The 18,842-nt window shown below is 37.6% G+C and overlaps 1 protein-coding gene across 2 annotated transcripts; it reads right to left on the reverse strand.

Annotated features, from left to right (window-relative positions):
- Window positions 1-6,595: 6,595 nt before the first annotated feature.
- LOC104758751 (inactive GDSL esterase/lipase-like protein 23) lies at window positions 6,596-9,383 on the reverse strand. 2 transcript variants are annotated; one of them, XM_087494164.1, is made up of 5 exons: window positions 9,146-9,383; window positions 8,240-8,499; window positions 7,846-7,964; window positions 7,148-7,607; window positions 6,596-7,050 (listed from the first exon to the last, which is right to left on the reverse strand). In XM_087494164.1, exons 2-5 carry the CDS (start codon window positions 8,493-8,495, stop codon window positions 6,734-6,736), a joined length of 1,152 nt encoding a protein of 383 aa, XP_087350290.1. In that variant the 5' UTR covers window positions 8,496-8,499; window positions 9,146-9,383; the 3' UTR covers window positions 6,596-6,733. The 2 variants fall into 2 exon arrangements, with proteins under 2 accessions (XP_087350290.1, XP_010479981.1); XM_010481679.3 differs by lacking the exon at window positions 9,146-9,383 and having other exon boundaries at window positions 8,240-8,562.
- Window positions 9,384-18,842: the final 9,459 nt, after the last annotated feature.

Raw genomic sequence — 18,842 nt, forward strand, 5'->3', positions numbered from 1 at the left:
TCTACAGACATCTCGAAGACCTGTTCAGCGTAGTAGACGGAGAGGATGTTGGTATTGTGGGCATCTAACTCACTATAAAGCCCAATGCTATCAGTTTCAGAATCGTGTTATGCAACGCTGTGCGTTTTATCCAGCTGTCAGGAGAAACACACAGGAGTATGTCAGGAAAGATGATCTCTACTGTCATGTGGCTTTCACAGCAGAAAAGACAGAGGCTGATCAGGCCAAGTGGTATTTTGACAGTGGTTGCTCCAGGCATATGACAGGTGCCCGTGATAATCTATCACATCTAGAAGGTGTTGCTGGAGGAAGAGTTACTTTCGGTGATGGAGGGAAAGGTACGATCCGAGGAAAAGGAACAACTGGTGGTGAGTCTCAACCACATCTTAAAGATGTCTTCCTGGTTGAAGGGTTGAAGGCCAATCTGATAAGTATCAGTCAGTTGTCTGATGAAGGTCTGGATGTCACTTTCACCAAGAAGGGGTGCAAGGCTGTGGATCAACAAGGGTCAATACAACTTAGAGGCAGGAGGTCTGGTAACAACTGTTACATGTGGAAATCATCAATACAGTGTTTTAACACGACTGCTGAGTTGGATACAGAACTGTGGCATCAGAAGCTTGGTCATCTCAACATTCGCACAATGATGAAACTGGCTAATCAAGAGGTTGTGCGCGGAATTCCTAAGCTGAAAAGTGATCCACATTTCATATGTGGTCCATGCAACAAAGGCAAGCAAATCAAGACGTCTCATGGGCCTGTGACTGATATTCGCACAAGTCATGCACTTCAGTTGGTACATATGGATCTGATGGGTCCTATTCAAGTTCAGAGTATTTCTGGGCGACGGTTCATCTTTGTCATGGTGGACGATTTCACTCGCTACACCTGGGTGCGATTTCTTCGTGAAAAAGCTGATGCTCTTGAATGTTTTCGCATTCTTGCCCTGCAGATTAAAAGTGAAAAATATTCAATCCAGGCTATCAGGAGTGATCATGGAGGAGAATTTCAGAATGACAAGTTTGATCAATTCTGCGGAAATCAGGGCATTGTTCATCAGTACTCTGCTCCGAGAACCCCAGAGCAGAATGGTGTAGTTGAACGAAAGAACAGAACACTCCAAGAAATGGCGAGAGCTATGCTGCATGGGAATCAAGTGCCACATCGGTTTTGGGATGAAGCTGTCAACACTGCTTGCTACATTATCAATCGTGTGTATGTTCGACCAGGGACCAGCAAGACTCCTTATGAGTTATGGAAAGGAAAACCTCCAACTGTAAGCTACTTTCATGTGTTTGGTTGTCTATGCTACATTCTGAATGACAAGGATCAGTTGGGTAAATTTGACTCGAAGAGTGATGAAGGGATCTTTCTTGGTTACTCCGGACACAGCACTGCTTTTCGTGTCTACAACAAACGCACAAGATCAGTTCAAGAAACAGTAAATGTTGTCTTTGATGATACTTCGTTTCAACGAATTGATATGGTGCCTGTTCTCTCTGACAAGGATCTAGTAACTGATGATGAGAAGTCTGAGCAAGCCTCTGAGAGTTTTAGTGATCATACTGGTACCAGTCCCGGACTGTCACCAGACGAGCTTCCTCCATCTTCTCAGGTTCATCGGAATCACTCCTCAGGTGATGTTATCGGTGCGATTCAGGGGGGTAGAGTTACCAGGGGCAAACAAATTGACTTTGCTCAACTGGCCGGAAGGAAACAGAAGACTGCAGTTCCGGACACTGTCACTCAGGACTCTGAAATTGTTCAATTCGCCTGTTTTGTTTCCACTATGGAACCAAAGAATCACAAAGAGGCTCTTCGGGATGAGTTCTGGGTTGCTGCAATGCAAGATGAGCTGGAACAATTTGAGCGCAGCGATGTGTGGGAACTCACTAAACGGCCAGCTAATGTCAATATAGTGGGAACGAAGTGGATCTTCAAGAATAAGAGTGATGCCAGTGGATGCATTGTGAGAAATAAAGCAAGACTTGTGGCCCAAGGTTATTCTCAAGTCGAAGGAGTTGACTTTGATGAAACCTTTGCTCTGGTAGCGAGGCTAGAATCCATCAGGTTCATGTTTGGAATGGCATGTGCTCTCAAGTTTACTTTACATCAGATGGATGTGAAAAGTGCATTTCTGAATGGGATTCTACAAGAAGAAGTGTTTGTAGAACAACCAAAAGGCTTTGAGAACCCACAACATCCTGAGCATGTGTATCGTCTGAAGAAAGCGCTATATGGTCTCAAGCAGGCTCCAAGAGCATGGTATGAGAGGTTAACAACATTTCTTCTGGATCAAGGATATGTTCGTGGAAGTGTAGACAAGACACTGTTTGTTCTCAACAACAACAAGGCCTTGATGTTTGTTCAGATCTATGTGGACGACATTATTTTTGGTTCTACCTGTCAATCTCTGGTGCAAAGGTTCGTGAAGAACATGTCACAGGAGTTTGAGATGAGTATGGTGGGAGAGCTGAAATACTTCTTGGGTCTGCAAGTAGAACAATCAGCTGATGGGATCTTTGTGTCTCAAAGCACCTATGCTAAAGAATTGGTTCAGCGATTTGGTTTAGGGAAGAGTAAAGAATCCAAGGTACCTATGGGGGTCAATGACAAGCTTTCAAAAGATGAGGAAGGAGAGGATGTGGATGAAAGACTATACAGAGGTATGATTGGGAGCTTGCTCTACCTGACAGCAAGTAGACCTGACATTTGTCTGTCAGTAGGGATTTGTGCACGGTACCAGGCCAAGCCCAAGCTGTCACACTTGCTAGCAGTCAAGAAGATCATCAAGTACATCAAGGGGACAGTGAACTTTGGTATTTTCTTCACTAAGGATACCAACACCAGTCTGAGCGGGTACTGCGATGCTGATTGGGCAGGTTCTGTGGATGATCGCCGAAGTACTAGTGGAGGATGCTTCTTTATGGGCAACAATCTAATTTCATGGCACAGCAAGAAGCAGAACAGTGTCTCACTGTCAACCGCTGAGGCAGAATACATTGCCTTGGGCAGTTGTTGTACACAGCTCCTGTGGATGCGTCAAATGTCCTCTGACTATGGTATGGATTCTGACACTTTGTTAATTCATTGTGATAATTTGAGTGCTATAAACATCTCTAAGAATCCTGTCCAGCATTCTAGAACAAAACACATAGATATTAGACACCACTTTGTTCGTGAACTTGTTGAGGCGAAACTGATTGAGATAGACCATGTGAGCACTGATTTTCAATTGGCTGATTTGTTTACTAAGCCTCTGGATTTCAACAGATTCATAAATCTGAGGAAGTCTATTGGTGTCTGTGAACTCTAACTATTTTTCTGAGTTGTGTTGGTCTAAGACAGGAACTGGAACTAGAACAGATCATAGAAATCCTGGAATATATAGAAGATCAACATCTGAAGAAGTGTGGGAAATAGCTGCCTGTCATGCCGGTCTATCTATCCTGTTAAACGTTGTCATGATTAAGGAGGTCAAAGAGCTGTGAAGAGACATGCACGATCATTCGAAGGTTTCACAACCTAAGAAATGATGAGTTCCAAATCAGTGGCTGACACAATCTAATGATGTCACTGAAGCTCAAGATGCTGAAACAGTCATCATAAGGCTGTTTGATAATAAAAAATAATAAAAAAAAAAATAATAATAAAAAAAAGGTGCTCTTCAAAGAGATGAACTCCAGCTGCCTTAACATGTTGGGATGGATTGTAGACTAAAGGCATGCCAGTGTGAAAGACTACCCACATGCAACAGTCCTCTGATCTTCGAAAATTCAAGAGGTTGTGATAGTTTCTGGTGAAGGTTCTGAACAAGTGGCTGATACGACAAAGGTCTGGTTAGTGTTCTGCACTGTTTAATGTTGAGTAATAAAAAAAAAAAAAACAAAATATTTAATGCTCATGTGTGTTTAATTCTCGTTCAGGGTCCCTCATGAATCTATCATTAGTGGCTGTGTGTATCTGTGTGTTTGGTTCATGAATCTGTTAATTAGGACTGAAAAAGGAAGAAGAATGAGATTTATTGCATGAATATTAACTGTGATTGATTGAATTAACGATTAAATGCAGTCAAATGAGGAAATAGATGCAGTGTACACTAATGTTTAATTAAGTGGTTTTAGGAAATCCTTAATGTTTTGGGCCGAGTTTGGGCAGCCCACTGAAACACACGGAGGTGTATAAAAAGGAGCAGCTAGGGTTTTGGCGTTTTCCTCATCACCCTTGAGATTTCAATCCTGTGTCGATTAATCTTCTGCTCAAATCTCTTCTTCTCTGTTCGATCAACGCTCTATCAACGATGAAGTCCATCTTTAGTGGTTTCCACTATGACTCTAGCTCAGATGAGGAGCTTCACACCCCACCGTCCTCGTTGCCTCCGCCCACTCCACTGGCTCCGATCGATCCCGCGACTGCCATGGTGGTTTACCAGCCTCAGGAGGAGTCCGTAGCTGCATCTTCGCCTCGGGTGAATCAAGTTCCCTCGCCCTCTCACGGGAACCAAGAAACTTGCGACTCTTCGTCTTCTCCGCCGAAAGAGGTGACGTCTCAATTTCCGGTCGTCGATCTCACTGGTGATGTCCCCGTTCCCACGGTGTCGAACCAGGGAATCTCGTCTCGTCTGCATAAGAGACAATCAGCTGTGGATACAGATGGTCGTGAATCCAAGCGTCCGTCTCTTCGTAAGGACAAGGGTGTGTCCTCCTCACGCGGTGCATCGTCTAAGGACTTTGACACAAAACGGTTCATATCTGCTGAGGCTGCTCGATGGTATGGTTTCTTCACCTCTCGAACCATTGCTGCTGAGGTTAGCTATACTCAGGGAGTAGGTGTTTCTACTAGGGAGTTGCTTGAGCAAGTTGGTCTGTCAAAAACGGTCACCCAAATTGTTCCCTATGATTCTGAGATTGTTTATGAGTTCTGGGTGAATCTTCCTACAGTCAAGGTTGAAGGAAACTCAGTTGATGTGCTTGTCAGAGATTGGATGTACGAGTTTTCTCCCAGCCGCATCAATGCTCTGTTTGGTCTTCAATCAGTTGATATTCGTGAGCAAAAACTACAGACGGCTGCAATCCTGGAGGAGGATCTCGCACTCTTTTTGTCTGGTGGTCAAGTGAAGACTTGCAAGCAGCTTGTATCGACGGCGATTAAGGACCCGGTGATCAAGGATCTGAATAAGATTTGCTGCAGCAACTGGTCTCCCACGGTGAATACAGGGTACATATCCGCGAACAGAGCCATGGTGATCTACATGATCATGCATCGTATTCCCTTTGATTTTGGGAGAATGATCTACGAACAGATCATACAGTTGGGTCTGCAAGCTCAGTCAGGATTTCGTCTACCTTTTCCAAGCCTTATCCATCAGCTCCTTGCAGCACAACGCCCTGTTCCGAGTCTTCAGCAACAAGACGTGAAAAAGACAAAGGGGAACCAGACTGTGTCGCGTTCCGCTGAAAAGACTGTTCGTAGGGATTCATCTGCAGAGCGCAAAGCCATCCGGTTGGCGATCAAGATTCTGCAAGATGCCTTGGACGCTGGTAAGTTGTTTCTCACTTTGATATTTGCTCCAGTTTCTAGTTTAGTTTCTTGGTATTTTTGACTAAACTGTGCCAAACAAGCAGGGGGAGATGAGTCTGATTCAGAGGTCTGAGGGGGAGGTTAAGCTATGGGGGAGCAGTTGTTATCGTTGCTCATTGTTTTTATTTACTTTCATGTGGTTCTCCCCTGTTTAAAACTTAGACTTGTTGTTATTTTGTTTCTGTTTTGGTTTTGAACAATTTATTTTAACAAGTCTTTGTCGGTTAACCGTCTTGTGTTGATTGCTGGAATATTTTGCTAGTATGGTTGTGTTCTTGTCTTGGCTGTGTTTGTCTGTGCATTTTCAGGTTTGATGCTGCGGTTGCTTGTGTGGCAAGATTCAGTCAAAAAGGGGGAGATTGAAAGTGCATCAGAGCTCTGAAAGTGACAGGAGCTTGCGGAGTGTCTCAGAGCGCTGATATGCTGACGTGGTAGTTGAGCTGACGTGGAAGAAGATTATGGGAGTCGTGATAAGGAGCGTGAGAAGAAAGGAAGAGGAAGATCAAGATATACACGAGAAGATTGAGAGTATATTTGATCGAGAGGATTAGGGAGGATATTTCTTAGGATAAGGAATATTTCCTTTTAGTTAGGGATTCATAAAGATCTAGGTTAGAGATCATTTGTGAAGGGTTTAAAAGGACGAGGGCTGGCCGCAAAAAGAGTTAGCACTCGTGGGATAAGTTTGAGAGATTTGTAAACCTTCGAGCAAACAAAAAGAGCTTTGAAGGTGAGTGTGTTTTACTCTTTTAGATCTACACAGGGTGTTGTGTTAGATAGACAAGAGAGTAGGCTTAGATTCATAACTTGTAAAAAGGGAGTTTTATAAGTTTGAATAAAAGCGTTTGCTTGGCGCGTTTCCAAGCGATTTAAGTGATTGTCATTCTCTATACCTTTACAAAAACAAATTGTCATATACTGTATTGTTGATTAAAAGTTCGTTATAAACTCCCAAATAGCTTTAGAGTAAATATATAGATCAATGAACTCTCGAAATATTCCAATACGTGGTAAAAGCTGCAAAGATCAATCTTTTATTAAAGAGGAAATTAGCTCACTAGAGAAAACAGAAAGATTCCGATTTTGATATATATGGTTATACTCTTGTAGAAACCAGATTGATCCCTAAGAGATTGATTTAAATTATAGAGACTCAGTAATATTCATAACCGCGGCTAAAGTCGCTGGCTTGGACAGTGGCTGAGGTTGTAGGCTCCCAAGACTCACGCATAGGTTCATCGACTGGGTAAACCACGAGCTCACGGACGTTCATCGGTTGGATAACATTTGGATCGGCTCCAAAAAGTAGATGGCCGAACATTTCTTGCGCCTTCTCGGTGTTGTGACGTCCGTCGAAGAATAGGTAAGACCGTTGGTACTCGCATAGCTCAGAGTGCACGTTAGGTAAACCGCAACCATAAGCAGTGTGTGTCCCAACTCCGCAGCACGATGAGTTTGTAATGAAAAACCCTAAAGAGTAACAGAGGTTTTGTATGAGTATACACATGGTAACATAGGTTATATAATGACTGAAAATTGAAAACACCATCATAATTAATCAACTCACGGAAGTTCATGTGCCTCTGCGTCCTACGAAGAATAACATTGTAGAAATCGAAGACGGTGAACTGGAAACCAGGAGCGGTTTTAGCCAGTTCGTTCAACATCGGTCCAATTTTTTCGTTGTGTTGCTTAGCCAAATCGTTGAGTTTTTCATAGCATTGATCCATCCCGGTGTGGTAATCTTGTCTGACGATAGGTAAGCAACCCAATGGAGCTAGGTTTTGGATCACGAACTTACTCGCTCCTGATGAATACAACAAGCTGATATCGTTCTTTAACTTGTTGGTCACGGAAATGACAAAAGCTTGTTGAGCAGATGCGTCAGCGTTTGGGTTGTTCTTGGTGAAATTCAAGTAATCGTTTGCACCAATGTATATCATAAAAACTGACTTCTTGATGAAGTCATCATTCCAGCTTGCTGCTTTCATTAGATTGAATTTTTTCACTTGTTGTATCAGAGTCAACTAAAGAAGAAGAAAAAAAAAAGGAAACCCAATTTGCAATTAGTAAAGTAAAGCTTATTGACTTGAAGTCTGCACCCAAATAAAGTAAAGCTTAAATATTGATTTAATAGTAACAAGAGGGCTATGTAAATTCCTAGCTCAGTGTATGCGAAGATTTAAGGGAGATCTAAATAGTTTTATTCGAGTTAATTAGTTGTTGAACATTATACTTCGGTTATAAGAAAATAAGTAGACTTACAGATTCCACCGGAGCTCCGAGAAGAGTAGCATCGGCGACGGCGAAACTAGCTCCACGTGAAACATTGACGTTCGGTTTAAGCGCCGCCGGGATCTCGATCGGAATCCCCATGAATTTTGCTGTATTAGATGTAGTTTAGTTTTGTTACTACATATCCAACTCCAAGTATGCGGACGGAAAAAAAAACACATTTCCATGTGATTAGTGCATAGAATAGTGAAACTATGCACTAATCTTCCTTTTTGTCTTATATTTTTTTAAAACGTTATTTTAACTAGTTAATGGCAACACTCGTGATAGATATTTTTAACATGTTTCAAGATTTGGAGATTAGTGTTAACATGTTTTAACAAAAGAAAAAAATAAAATAAAAAAAGAAGTCTTATATACGTACCGACGAAGTCCGGAGCGATGAGGCCGTCGGAGAATTTGCCGTTGGGATCATCCCGGGATTTGCCGTACGGCCAGAAACCTTGAGCGACGAAAGCTTTAGCGAGAGTCTGTTTGTTTCCGGCGTCGAAGTTGGAGTCGCCGAAGGTAAACAAGCCCACTGCCGGAATAGTCTGTCCGGCGACGGTGATCGGGTTGTGAAAGAGGGTCAATACTAAAAATAGCCCTAGAACACTGACTAAATTACAGTGGTCTGCCATCACCCTTTAGTGGAGAGAGTAGTGGGAGAAAGAGAGAAGATACACAGACAGAACAGTGAGTGAACCGATTGAGAATATTTAAGCAAAATTTGAAGCAAATCAGTATTAAAATTAATCATTTTCTCCATTTATGAATTGCACTTCTATTGTAATATGTATTAATGTTTTTATTATGTTTTGTATATTCTAAAATTAATTAAATGTAATATTTTCTAATTTTATAAGCTTTTAAATGTTTACACATTTATACCACTTCTATTCTATTTAAAATTTAAGAGACCCAAAATAAAAACCTACCAATAAACGAGAAAATTTTATCAAAGAGATCATGGATTCTTATATTCCAAACAGTACATAATAATTCATAAAAAATTTAAGAACTCCCCTTATATGAACTCCCCAATAATCTTGCTCTAACAACCCCTCTATAAATCCTTCTATCAACCCCCGATAGACATGGTCTTAGCTCGTACACCGATTTGTTATATAAATAGATTTGACAACAGAACCAAGGATTCAATAACAAATACATTCTCTCTCATCGACACGCACTAGTTTGGTATTTACTGTGTATGTGAATAGTCAGTAACACCCTCAACACATATTGTCATCGTTCGATTTGTTTTTTTTTTGAAATAGCACATTCTTACCGGCCTCTTCTCCCATGTTTGATTCTTTCTCCGACCAAACGAGCGAGACTCCTCTTATCTCCTCCAGCATCTCTCCAGTGGAACTTCAGTGTCCTCGCCTCTTCGGTGATAAGCCCTGAATCTCTCTTGTGACAGCTTATATCTCAGTCCCCGGCATTTAGATAGCTCGATTGTAAAATAAAAATCAAACATGGAACTAACTAATTTGCAGGAAAATGGCAAATTGATGGGATCTCTCTTTTTAGATGTAAACAGATTACACACGTTATATACGTAAAATGATCACTAACGTCCAAGTATATAATTAATACTGGGTTAAATAAATGATTAATTAACGTGGATCAGTAGGTATTTATTTAAACCAAGTTATATGATAATAGTATTTAGTAATAAGTTATCATGCATGCACGATTCGTACTTTGAATAGTTTATTACAGTGACATATAAATCATGTTTTACACAATGATAAATGAAAAGTGAAACGTAAATCTAAGTTGTTTTTTTTTTTTTTAACTCATTTACTATTGTTCTATGTAAGTTGTTATTATAAATTTATAATGGATATCATGTCACCAATTAAGCTTGCTTGTGAACATGTAACGTTTGTCTCACAATAACCAAGTTAGTTGCTAATAAATTACTTATCAAGTAAGAAAAATAAAATTACTTATCAAGTTAAAGTAATCGTGTACTGCGATAAATAAAAAAGTTAAGACAGCTTTCTAATTAAAGACGAGAGTTTTCTAAACAATGGCAGTTTCTGTAACTAACTTAAAAAAGAAGGATACATATGGTAAACATGATAACGTGTAGCGCGAGGTTCATTTCTTTATACTATTCCTAATTAACGCAATCGGCTACTAGCTAATAAACGATTACTAATCAATTGAAGAGGTAGTTTGTTAAAAAAAAAAAAAGATCAATTGAAGAGGTGTTATAAAATTGTGATTTTCAGTTGATTTTTAAAATTTTTGATGAATTCAAAACACACACATATATATATATGGGCCTGTTCGTTTGCCTGTCGCCAGCGACAGAAACGAACGACAGCGACAGAAAGTTGTTCGTTTACCTGTCGTTAGTTTAGCGACCAGTCGTAGCTCGCCAGTGATCAACGACTGTAATTTCCAGTCGCTAAAATTTTCAGCGACTGTCGCTAACGATCAGGGATCAGTCGCTGGATCCAGCGACAGATAAACGAACAACATAGCGACCAAGAAAAATTAAAAAATAAATAAAAATTGATAAATTAAATATGATCAAAATTAAAATTAATTAAAATAAAAATATAACTACGTATAGTTATTAAAATTAATCTAAATCTAAGTAAATAAAATAAAAAATTTAATTTGAATATATTTAAATAAAAATTTTAAAATATCAGTTATAAACAAATTAAATTTAACAATATTAAAATGAATAAATTAAAAATAAAATTTAAATTAATTATTTAAAAATATGTAAATATGATGATTGTCAAAAAAAAAATGTAAATATGTTTTTAATTTATTTTCATGGCTATATGTAATTTTTTAAAAATAAAAATATAAATTATCAAAAGTTAAGTTTTATTAATTTAAAAATATATATATGGTATTTAGTCGCAGCGACAGGCAAACAAACAATTTAGCGACAGTTTCTAATGACAGTCGCTAGCGACAGACAAACGAACAACATATGCTGTCGCGGAAATCTGTCGCTGGTTGCTGGTCGCTGTTGCTGGATCTAGCGACAACAAAACGAACAAAGCCATATATATATATATATGTATATATATATATATATATATATATGTAACTTGGGTGATCAGGCTCAAGTATAACATGAGCATCTAACCAGGTTACGTAGTAAGACTTTTGTTGTAACTTGTTTTCGGGTCAAGGGGCCATGAGATCTGACTTATTCCAGAGCCAGGAGAAGCTATCTGAAAACCTCGGACTCAGACATGTTTGTAGAGTAGTTTCTAGGATGGATCGAATCTAAAGTAGCTTATTACAACCGTTTGCCCAAAAAAAAAAAAAAAAAGTAGCTCATTACAACCTTTCTTAGTCTTACTACCACCGCATCACTAGATCATGCTCGTGTGGGTTATACGATAATTTTTGTTAATAACAGTTCATATTAACCCCGTCTGACGGATTACTGGTTTCTAGTTTATTTCAAAACTATATTTTTTTCTAATAGTAGTATCAAGATAGTGCATTATTAGAGGCTAGACCAAGATTTAAAATTATATATTTCAATGATTTTTTCTTTAAAAGAGAACATGTAGAGTTAAACCTCTCTTGTTGTTTCCTCGAATTAATATTAATTCTGTTTAACATCCAAGTGTCTATAAAATTAAGGATAGAGTTGAAAAACAATCTGAGAAGCAAACATAAGTTCCATTCGGTTTCATTGGAGATAATTTCTTTATATTCACTCTACTGTAAACCCTATACAAATTATTAAACGAAATTAGATCTGAGCAAATATTTAAAGATTGTTGATATATGAATTATAAAATTAGAATTAGTGAAATAAAAAAAAAAATTTGTCAACCAAACATTAATTAGAAAAGAATTCTAAAGTTGGTAGATCAAACCGGAGGAAAGAAAGTTATAATTAGTAAAATAGAATTTTATAATTGTTAAAATCCTAATATATTTTCAATCAAGTCTACCATATATATTAACTTAAAATAATATATAAATTTAATATTAATGTATTAGTTAAGTTAGCATTTTATTATATAATAGTGAAACGATCTGATCCATTTTTTATTTTTAATATAATAAATAACTATTGATCTCATACTTACTAACATCCTAGCTCCAATAAACACAACAACAGAAATAAATCATCATCAAACCAATAACATTAAACCAGCAATTATCCAATAACTAATAAACCAATAATAATAAATCATCCAACAATTCCAAATAACCAACATGAACCAAGGAACCAGCAATCCTAGGCAACATTCTAGAGACTCGACTCTAGACACCTATCCGAAGTCAGTCATCAACCAATCGAGCCACTAAAACATCATCTTCTCCATTGCCTTGATTTCACGATCACACTTTGCATTTACCTGCGTCACAAACAACAATTGAAACACATGAGTATTATCACAAATACTCAGTGAGGCAATCCTCCCATCTAATAGGCTATACACACAAAAAATTGAGAATCTCCAATCAACAAACAACAAATAATACAATCAAACCAGGCAACAAACGAAGTTCAGATGCTGCTGAAGGATCATGTCGACCGACACCCTCATGGTGTCGACCGACACCCTCATATATGGTGTCGACCGACACCATTAAAAATGACACCTAACAAAGGTTGTGTCGACCGACCCACTCCTTGTGTCGAGCGACATTGTAGTGACCCGTAACTAGAAGTACGGACCGGTCAAGAAAAACACGTTCAAAAGGTGTGGAGATACCTCGAAAAAGTGGAGAAAAGAAAATCTTGAGGAACGACCCAAGTGACTTGTGAAAGAAGTTATCAAGTCATAGAATGGTCCAAGACCGAACACGGACGAGAGCCGTTAGGACATCCGGAGAACTGGACGATGGATGATCGAGAACGATGGTGGAAAGATCAAGAAAGGGTAAAGAAAGTAACGGCCGTAGAAAAATAGTGAGAATGACGTAAAACAGACCATGAAAATGGAATGGTCGCATACCAGCCAAACGGCCGATGTATCGCGGGACCATGGACGGATCGTACATGAGGTACGAAGGTACTGGAGACAAACGAGAGAATCGAATGTCACAGACAGAGGGACCGGGGATGGACGAGAAAACGAAACCTCGGACGTAAGGACCGGGAGCTGCAGACGAGTACGGGGTACTTAGGACGCAAGAGAGACATGAGAAGGACGAAGAAAGATTAAAGGTCCGGTCATGAGCTGCGAGATGCCAAGTGTCACGCGATTAAGTGACTTCAGCCAGTGAGTGAGATACATGGGAAGCGATTGAGCCAAATGCATGCAAAATTTTTGCCATTGTCAACCGAGAATCGCCACATGCCTTGCCCAAAAACCTGACCAAGAGCTTATAAATAGCCCTTTGGCTCTTCATTTGCGACCAAAGCCTCTCAAAACAATTAAACTCTGCCCAAATTTTCTCTCAACTCTTCTGGAGAGAAAATCTCTTGATTCCGAGCAAGGAGGAAGAAGAAGAGGAGATATTGAGGAAGTTTAAGAGCTAGGAGCAAGAGGAAGTGCTGTCAGATCGGCGTGGTGTGATGAAGCCCAATCGGCCAAAGGTTTTCAAGCTAAGGTGAGTTATGGTTGTGGATGTGTGGTGAGTTGAGTTGTGATTGTTGTTTGTGGGAGGTGCATTAGCTCTCTAGCTCTTGCATCGGCCCTTGTTTGCTGCATTTGTTCCTTGTTGCATGTAGATCTAGAAGATTATATGTAGACAAGAGGAGATCTAGGGGTTTTATGCATTCTTGGGGGAGAATTGCATTTTTTTAAAAATTGGCTGCAAGTGTGAAATGCATTGCATGCTTGATTTTGGGGGTTTGAGAATTTTTAATTGGTGGGAAATAATTTTTAAAAATCAACTGCAAGTGTAAAATACCTAGCATGTTCGATTTGGAGTTTTCTCGATCATGGGATCGATGGATAAATTAGTAAGAATTTTCTTACTTAATTTTTGGGTCATGGGGGTGTCATGCATATTAAAAATTTAATTATGTAATTTTTCATTAATTTTTGAGGAGGTTGGATCCCCGTAGACTGAGTGGGAAGGATCAGTTCATGAGATGGGTTAATTTGGAGAGGCCATGCGAGAATCTCCAGGGAGGAAAGAGCCGCATGTGTACCCTAAAATTGGGAAATAAACCTCATGAACTTGATAAGAAATTAGTCTACAGGAAGGGATATTTTTGGTGAGACCATGTGAGAATCTCCAGGAAGGAAAGAGCCACATGTGTGCCCAAAAATTGAGAAAATATTATCATGAACTCGATGGAAGATCAGTTCATTGAAGAAATATTTTTATAAGACATGCAAGAATTTTCAAGGGTGGAAAGAGCCGCATGCATGTATGTAAAAGTGGAGAATTGTTGCATGCATAAATTAAAATATGGAGTTTAAACCAAAATTTAATTTGGTAAAGAAAATTTAACCATGGGGGATTAAATATTGGGTTGGGTGCATTTTTAGGCTTGCATGCATGAGTAGATTACTTAAGTTGCATGATTGCTTTCTTGCCTCTTAAGTTTTTGGGTGATTGTGTGTGATATGCTTGATTGTTTGTTTTCTTGCTTGTTTTGTGTGTTTTGTTTGTGCTTAATTCTTTGTGTCGATAGACTTAGAGTTAAGTACTTGTCCTAGTTAGTACTCGAGTTAAACGTCTCGGTTCTTAGCTAGAGGTCGATCTCTGTTCCCAACATGTGATGAGAATATCCGGTGAGCTAATCCAGAGGGATCTCATGGCAGGACAATTCGGTGTCTAGCTAGCTACTAGTCTGAACCGCTGCATGACGATGCGGCTTTGAATGCCCGGTTGTTTACTTGGGGGTAACAACGCAGAGGAATTGGTTGTCCGGTTGGTTGTCTTTGTGGTATCAACGCGAAGTGGATGAATGGGATGGAACAGAGGATCGTAGGGCCCTAGGATGTGTTGGTGTTCCCTAGGATGTGTTTTCCCTAGGATGTGTGGTGGTTCCCTAGGTTGATTGTGATCCCTAGGATGTGTTTTGGTGGGGAAGTCATGGCATGGATGCCTGACTATGTGAAGTCTAGGGTGGTCAAGTTATCTTGATGCACCGCTAGCATATTCCATCCTAGCATTGTTGCGGGTGATGTGGCATGGATGCCAAGTTAGAGGCAAGGTCTAGATGTGAAAGGATTGTTCATGGAACTACTATCGAGATTCTTCGGACGTGTCAAGTGTCTTGAATGTTTTCCTAGACTTGATTGTGTGTGTTGTTTGCTTGCTTGTTATGCTTCCGCATTACGTGCTTTGTTTGTTTGATTGTTTGATTGTTGGTTGATTGAGGTAGTTGGATGGGTTAAGATAGCATGTTAGAGGGTTGCCCAACTCACTGAGTAATCTTAGATTACTCACCCTTCTCCACAATTGTTTTTGTCTGCAGGAAAGACTAAGTGGGTAGAGTTGGATTAAGAGCCGGATAGGGTGTTTTCGTGTTGTGTTGTAAATCCTTGTTTCTTAACATGCTGTTTTATTCGAATGGATCCAACTGTTTTACTTGAGCATTTTTGTTCGATTTGTAAACATTTTTACTTAAGTAATAAATCGAGATATTTTCATATTTATATATATATATATATATATATATATATATTCAGACAAGTGGAAATGGTACGGTCTAGTCCGGATCAGCACAACGCCGCGTGCGTACCAAAGGTTGCAAAGCCTAAGGTGCGTACATAGCGGGTAGGCGGCTGCCGGTGGACTGGCTGGGGAACCTAATTTGTTGGTGGAACCTTGGCTGGATTGCGGGCAGACCTCCTCTGTAGCGACCTCCGGGCCGGTCCATGGTTTGTCCGGCCGTTAGGGCGGTTCGGGGCGTTAAAGACGCCTGCTCGACATTTCCCAAAACCCTAATCCGAGTCGATAGACACCTCCAAATGACATCGATTGATGATCATGAGGTTTTATCACGTCTTCCTCGCACTGTGTCGACTAACACACTCCTTGCATCGATCGACACAGATGTCGAGCATTGTTTTCCTGCGATCTCCAGCATGAATCTCCGTCCCAAAACGCCTTCCTCTCGACCAAGGCACACATAGAACGAATCCTAAGCCACAGAGACACACAAAACTCACAACAATCAAGGTAAATACATCAACCAATCAGCAAAAACACAGAAACAGAGAATCCTCAAACTTAGATCAGTCATGCACTCACCTTTGATAATGACGAAACTGATTCTAAAACCCACAAAAACAGCTTCTTAACAAGCTTTTACCACGCTCCTAACCTCAGATCTCCACTCCACAGGAAAGATCTTTCAAGAACAGGCACCAAAATTTCTAAAAACTCTCAAAAACAACTTCTCTCCTTTCTTCTCTCTGGGAACGACAATAGAAACTAAAACTCTCAAAATCGTCGAGTTCCCACTTTTTATATCCGATCTTAGGGTTTTTCTAAATAGACCACATTGAACCGACAATTTAAAATCTAAATCGGCTAAACCATAAATGCTTGTGTCGACCGACACACCTCTTGTGTCGATCGACACACATTCCTTAACCATCTAATTTGGTTCGCGAATGTTTTAAATAGTATAAGTTTGAAGTTTATAAATTACATTTTTCTTTTCTTTAGGCATAAACCTGTCAAGCGAATTTAATTCACGATCCATCCTGCACAGCAGTAATTATATGTTTTTGGTATGCACCAATTCATCCCGTCAAATTCACAAAAAAAATATAGTTGACTTGCACCATTCCGACTTGAATCTTTAGATACTCATGGATAACTCGCACATATTAAATAATATTAAAAATTAAATACAATAGAAAAAACATAAATTCAGTTGACAAAAAAAAAACATAATTCATAATTTAAAAAAAAAACTCAAAATATAAAACTCATGCTTAATAAGTTTTTAAATAATAAAATTTTCAAAGAGTAAACATGAAAATATATTTTAAAAATAGTTGGGCCAGTCCTAGCCTCATAGTTACAAAATTCACATTTTTTTAAAGAAACCATATGTATAGAATGAATATTTTTATTTTTCTATTCATGTTAGGTTCACGAACATTCATCTGGTCCGATTGGTAACATTCATAAAATTGTACATAAAAATTATAAACTAGAATGGTAAGCTGTTACAAAATAATGCTAATTTGTTACAGAAAGCGGTGTATGAAATCTATACAAATAAATTGAAAGTAAAGTTTTTAGTAACGGGTTTTGTAATTGATAAATTTTAAAATTGTATACTTTGTAACACTTTTTACTGCTTTGTAAAATTATTACCAATCAATACCAAATAGTTTTAATACTCTATAAATAGAATATTGTTTCATTTAATTTAGACATACAAAAAAAAACCATATTGTTCTATTATATTATTTAATATTAAAAATTAATATATTAATAAAAATTTAACTCCTAATAATTTTAGTATAATTTTGATGGAAAATTACAATTTATAATATGTATAACTACTGAATACAACAAAAAAAAGAGATAATGAGTGTTGCATTATAATTTGGAAAAGAAAGAAAATGATGTAAAATGTTAAATTGTGAAAACTATTAGAATGTTTTAATATTAAATTAATGTACAATATACATAGTCTTACTAGATTATTTATTTTGGATTCTTCTCATTTGACTGTAAAATCTTTACACTACATTTATAAAAGAGAGAGTATTGTATTGTCGATGATAGGCACTTTGGATCACTTTTAAGTTTAAATAGGCACCTTGAGTCATTTAATATTGTGTTCAAGATTAAGCCACTTTGGATTATATATACGTCTCATTAAAATAGAAGAAAATTACTTAAATTTTGACCAAATGACGGATGGGATTTAAATTTTGACCAAATTACTTAAATTAATTACTAAAAATTACTTAAAATTATTTTATTTAAATGATTAACAAAATCAGATATATTTTCCAACTGATAAAAGAAATATTCTATCATATTCTTTTATTAATTAAAATTAACTTATTTCTCCAGTTTAATGTGATAAAACAAATCGTCATATATCCACATAATTTTGATTTACTAGGTACTAATCCGCACTATGTGCGGAATAAATTATTTTAAATAAAATATTATAAGTAAGATTATTATTTGAGATTTAAAATTAGTTTGTATAAAATAAAATAAGTAAGTAAAGTTTTTTGGGTTTATTCAAATTTGCTTTTATTTTTCGTGAAATAATTGAACTTGAAAAAGAATTTTAAGGTCGTGTAGAAAGTTTTGATGTCTTTTTGTGTTTCAAAAAATCAAATTTACATATTTTATGTTTTACATTATTATCTATATCACTATACCATTAAATAGATAAAGTAATATTTTTTAGACTAACTGATTTAATTTAGGGGCATTCTCAAAAATACCCCTTTTTCCATACCCTTTTTTAAAAATACCCCTTTATGTTGACCATTTTTAAAACTACCCCTCTTTATATACAAAATGACCAAATTACCCTTTTTGAGTGACAGCAAGAAAGTACAGTCATCAAAATCGAAATTATTTTCCCGCCAAAAAAAATTTCCGCCAAAATTTTTTTTTTCCGCCAAAATCGAAAAAAATTTCCCGAAAAAAATTATTTTTCCCGCCAAAAAAAAATTTTCCCGCCAAAATCGAAAATTTTTCCCGCCAAAATTATTGAAATTTTTACCTTTTAAAAACATTGTAAACGGTTTTAAAAAACTTTTAAAAGCGTTTACAAAGTTTTTAAAAGGTTTTTAAACACATTGTAAACGCTTTTAAAAACCTTGTAAATGCTTTTAAAAAGTTTTTAAACACCTTGTAAACGCTTTTAAAAACTTTTTAAAAGCATTTACAAGGTGTTTAAAAACCTTTTAAAACCCTTTTAAAAATCTTATAAAACTCTTTAAAAAATCTTGTATAAGCCTTTACAAGGTTTTTAAAAGGTTTTATAAACCTTATAAAACCTTTTAAAAACTTTGTAAATTCTTTTTGGCCGGAAAAATTTTGGCGGGAAAATTTTTTTGTCGAAATTTTTTATCAAAATT

The sequence above is a fragment of the Camelina sativa genome, chromosome 17, assembly GCF_030686135.1.
Source record: "Camelina sativa cultivar CO46 ecotype springtype chromosome 17, ASM3068613v1".
Classification (NCBI taxonomy): domain Eukaryota; kingdom Viridiplantae; phylum Streptophyta; class Magnoliopsida; order Brassicales; family Brassicaceae; genus Camelina; species Camelina sativa.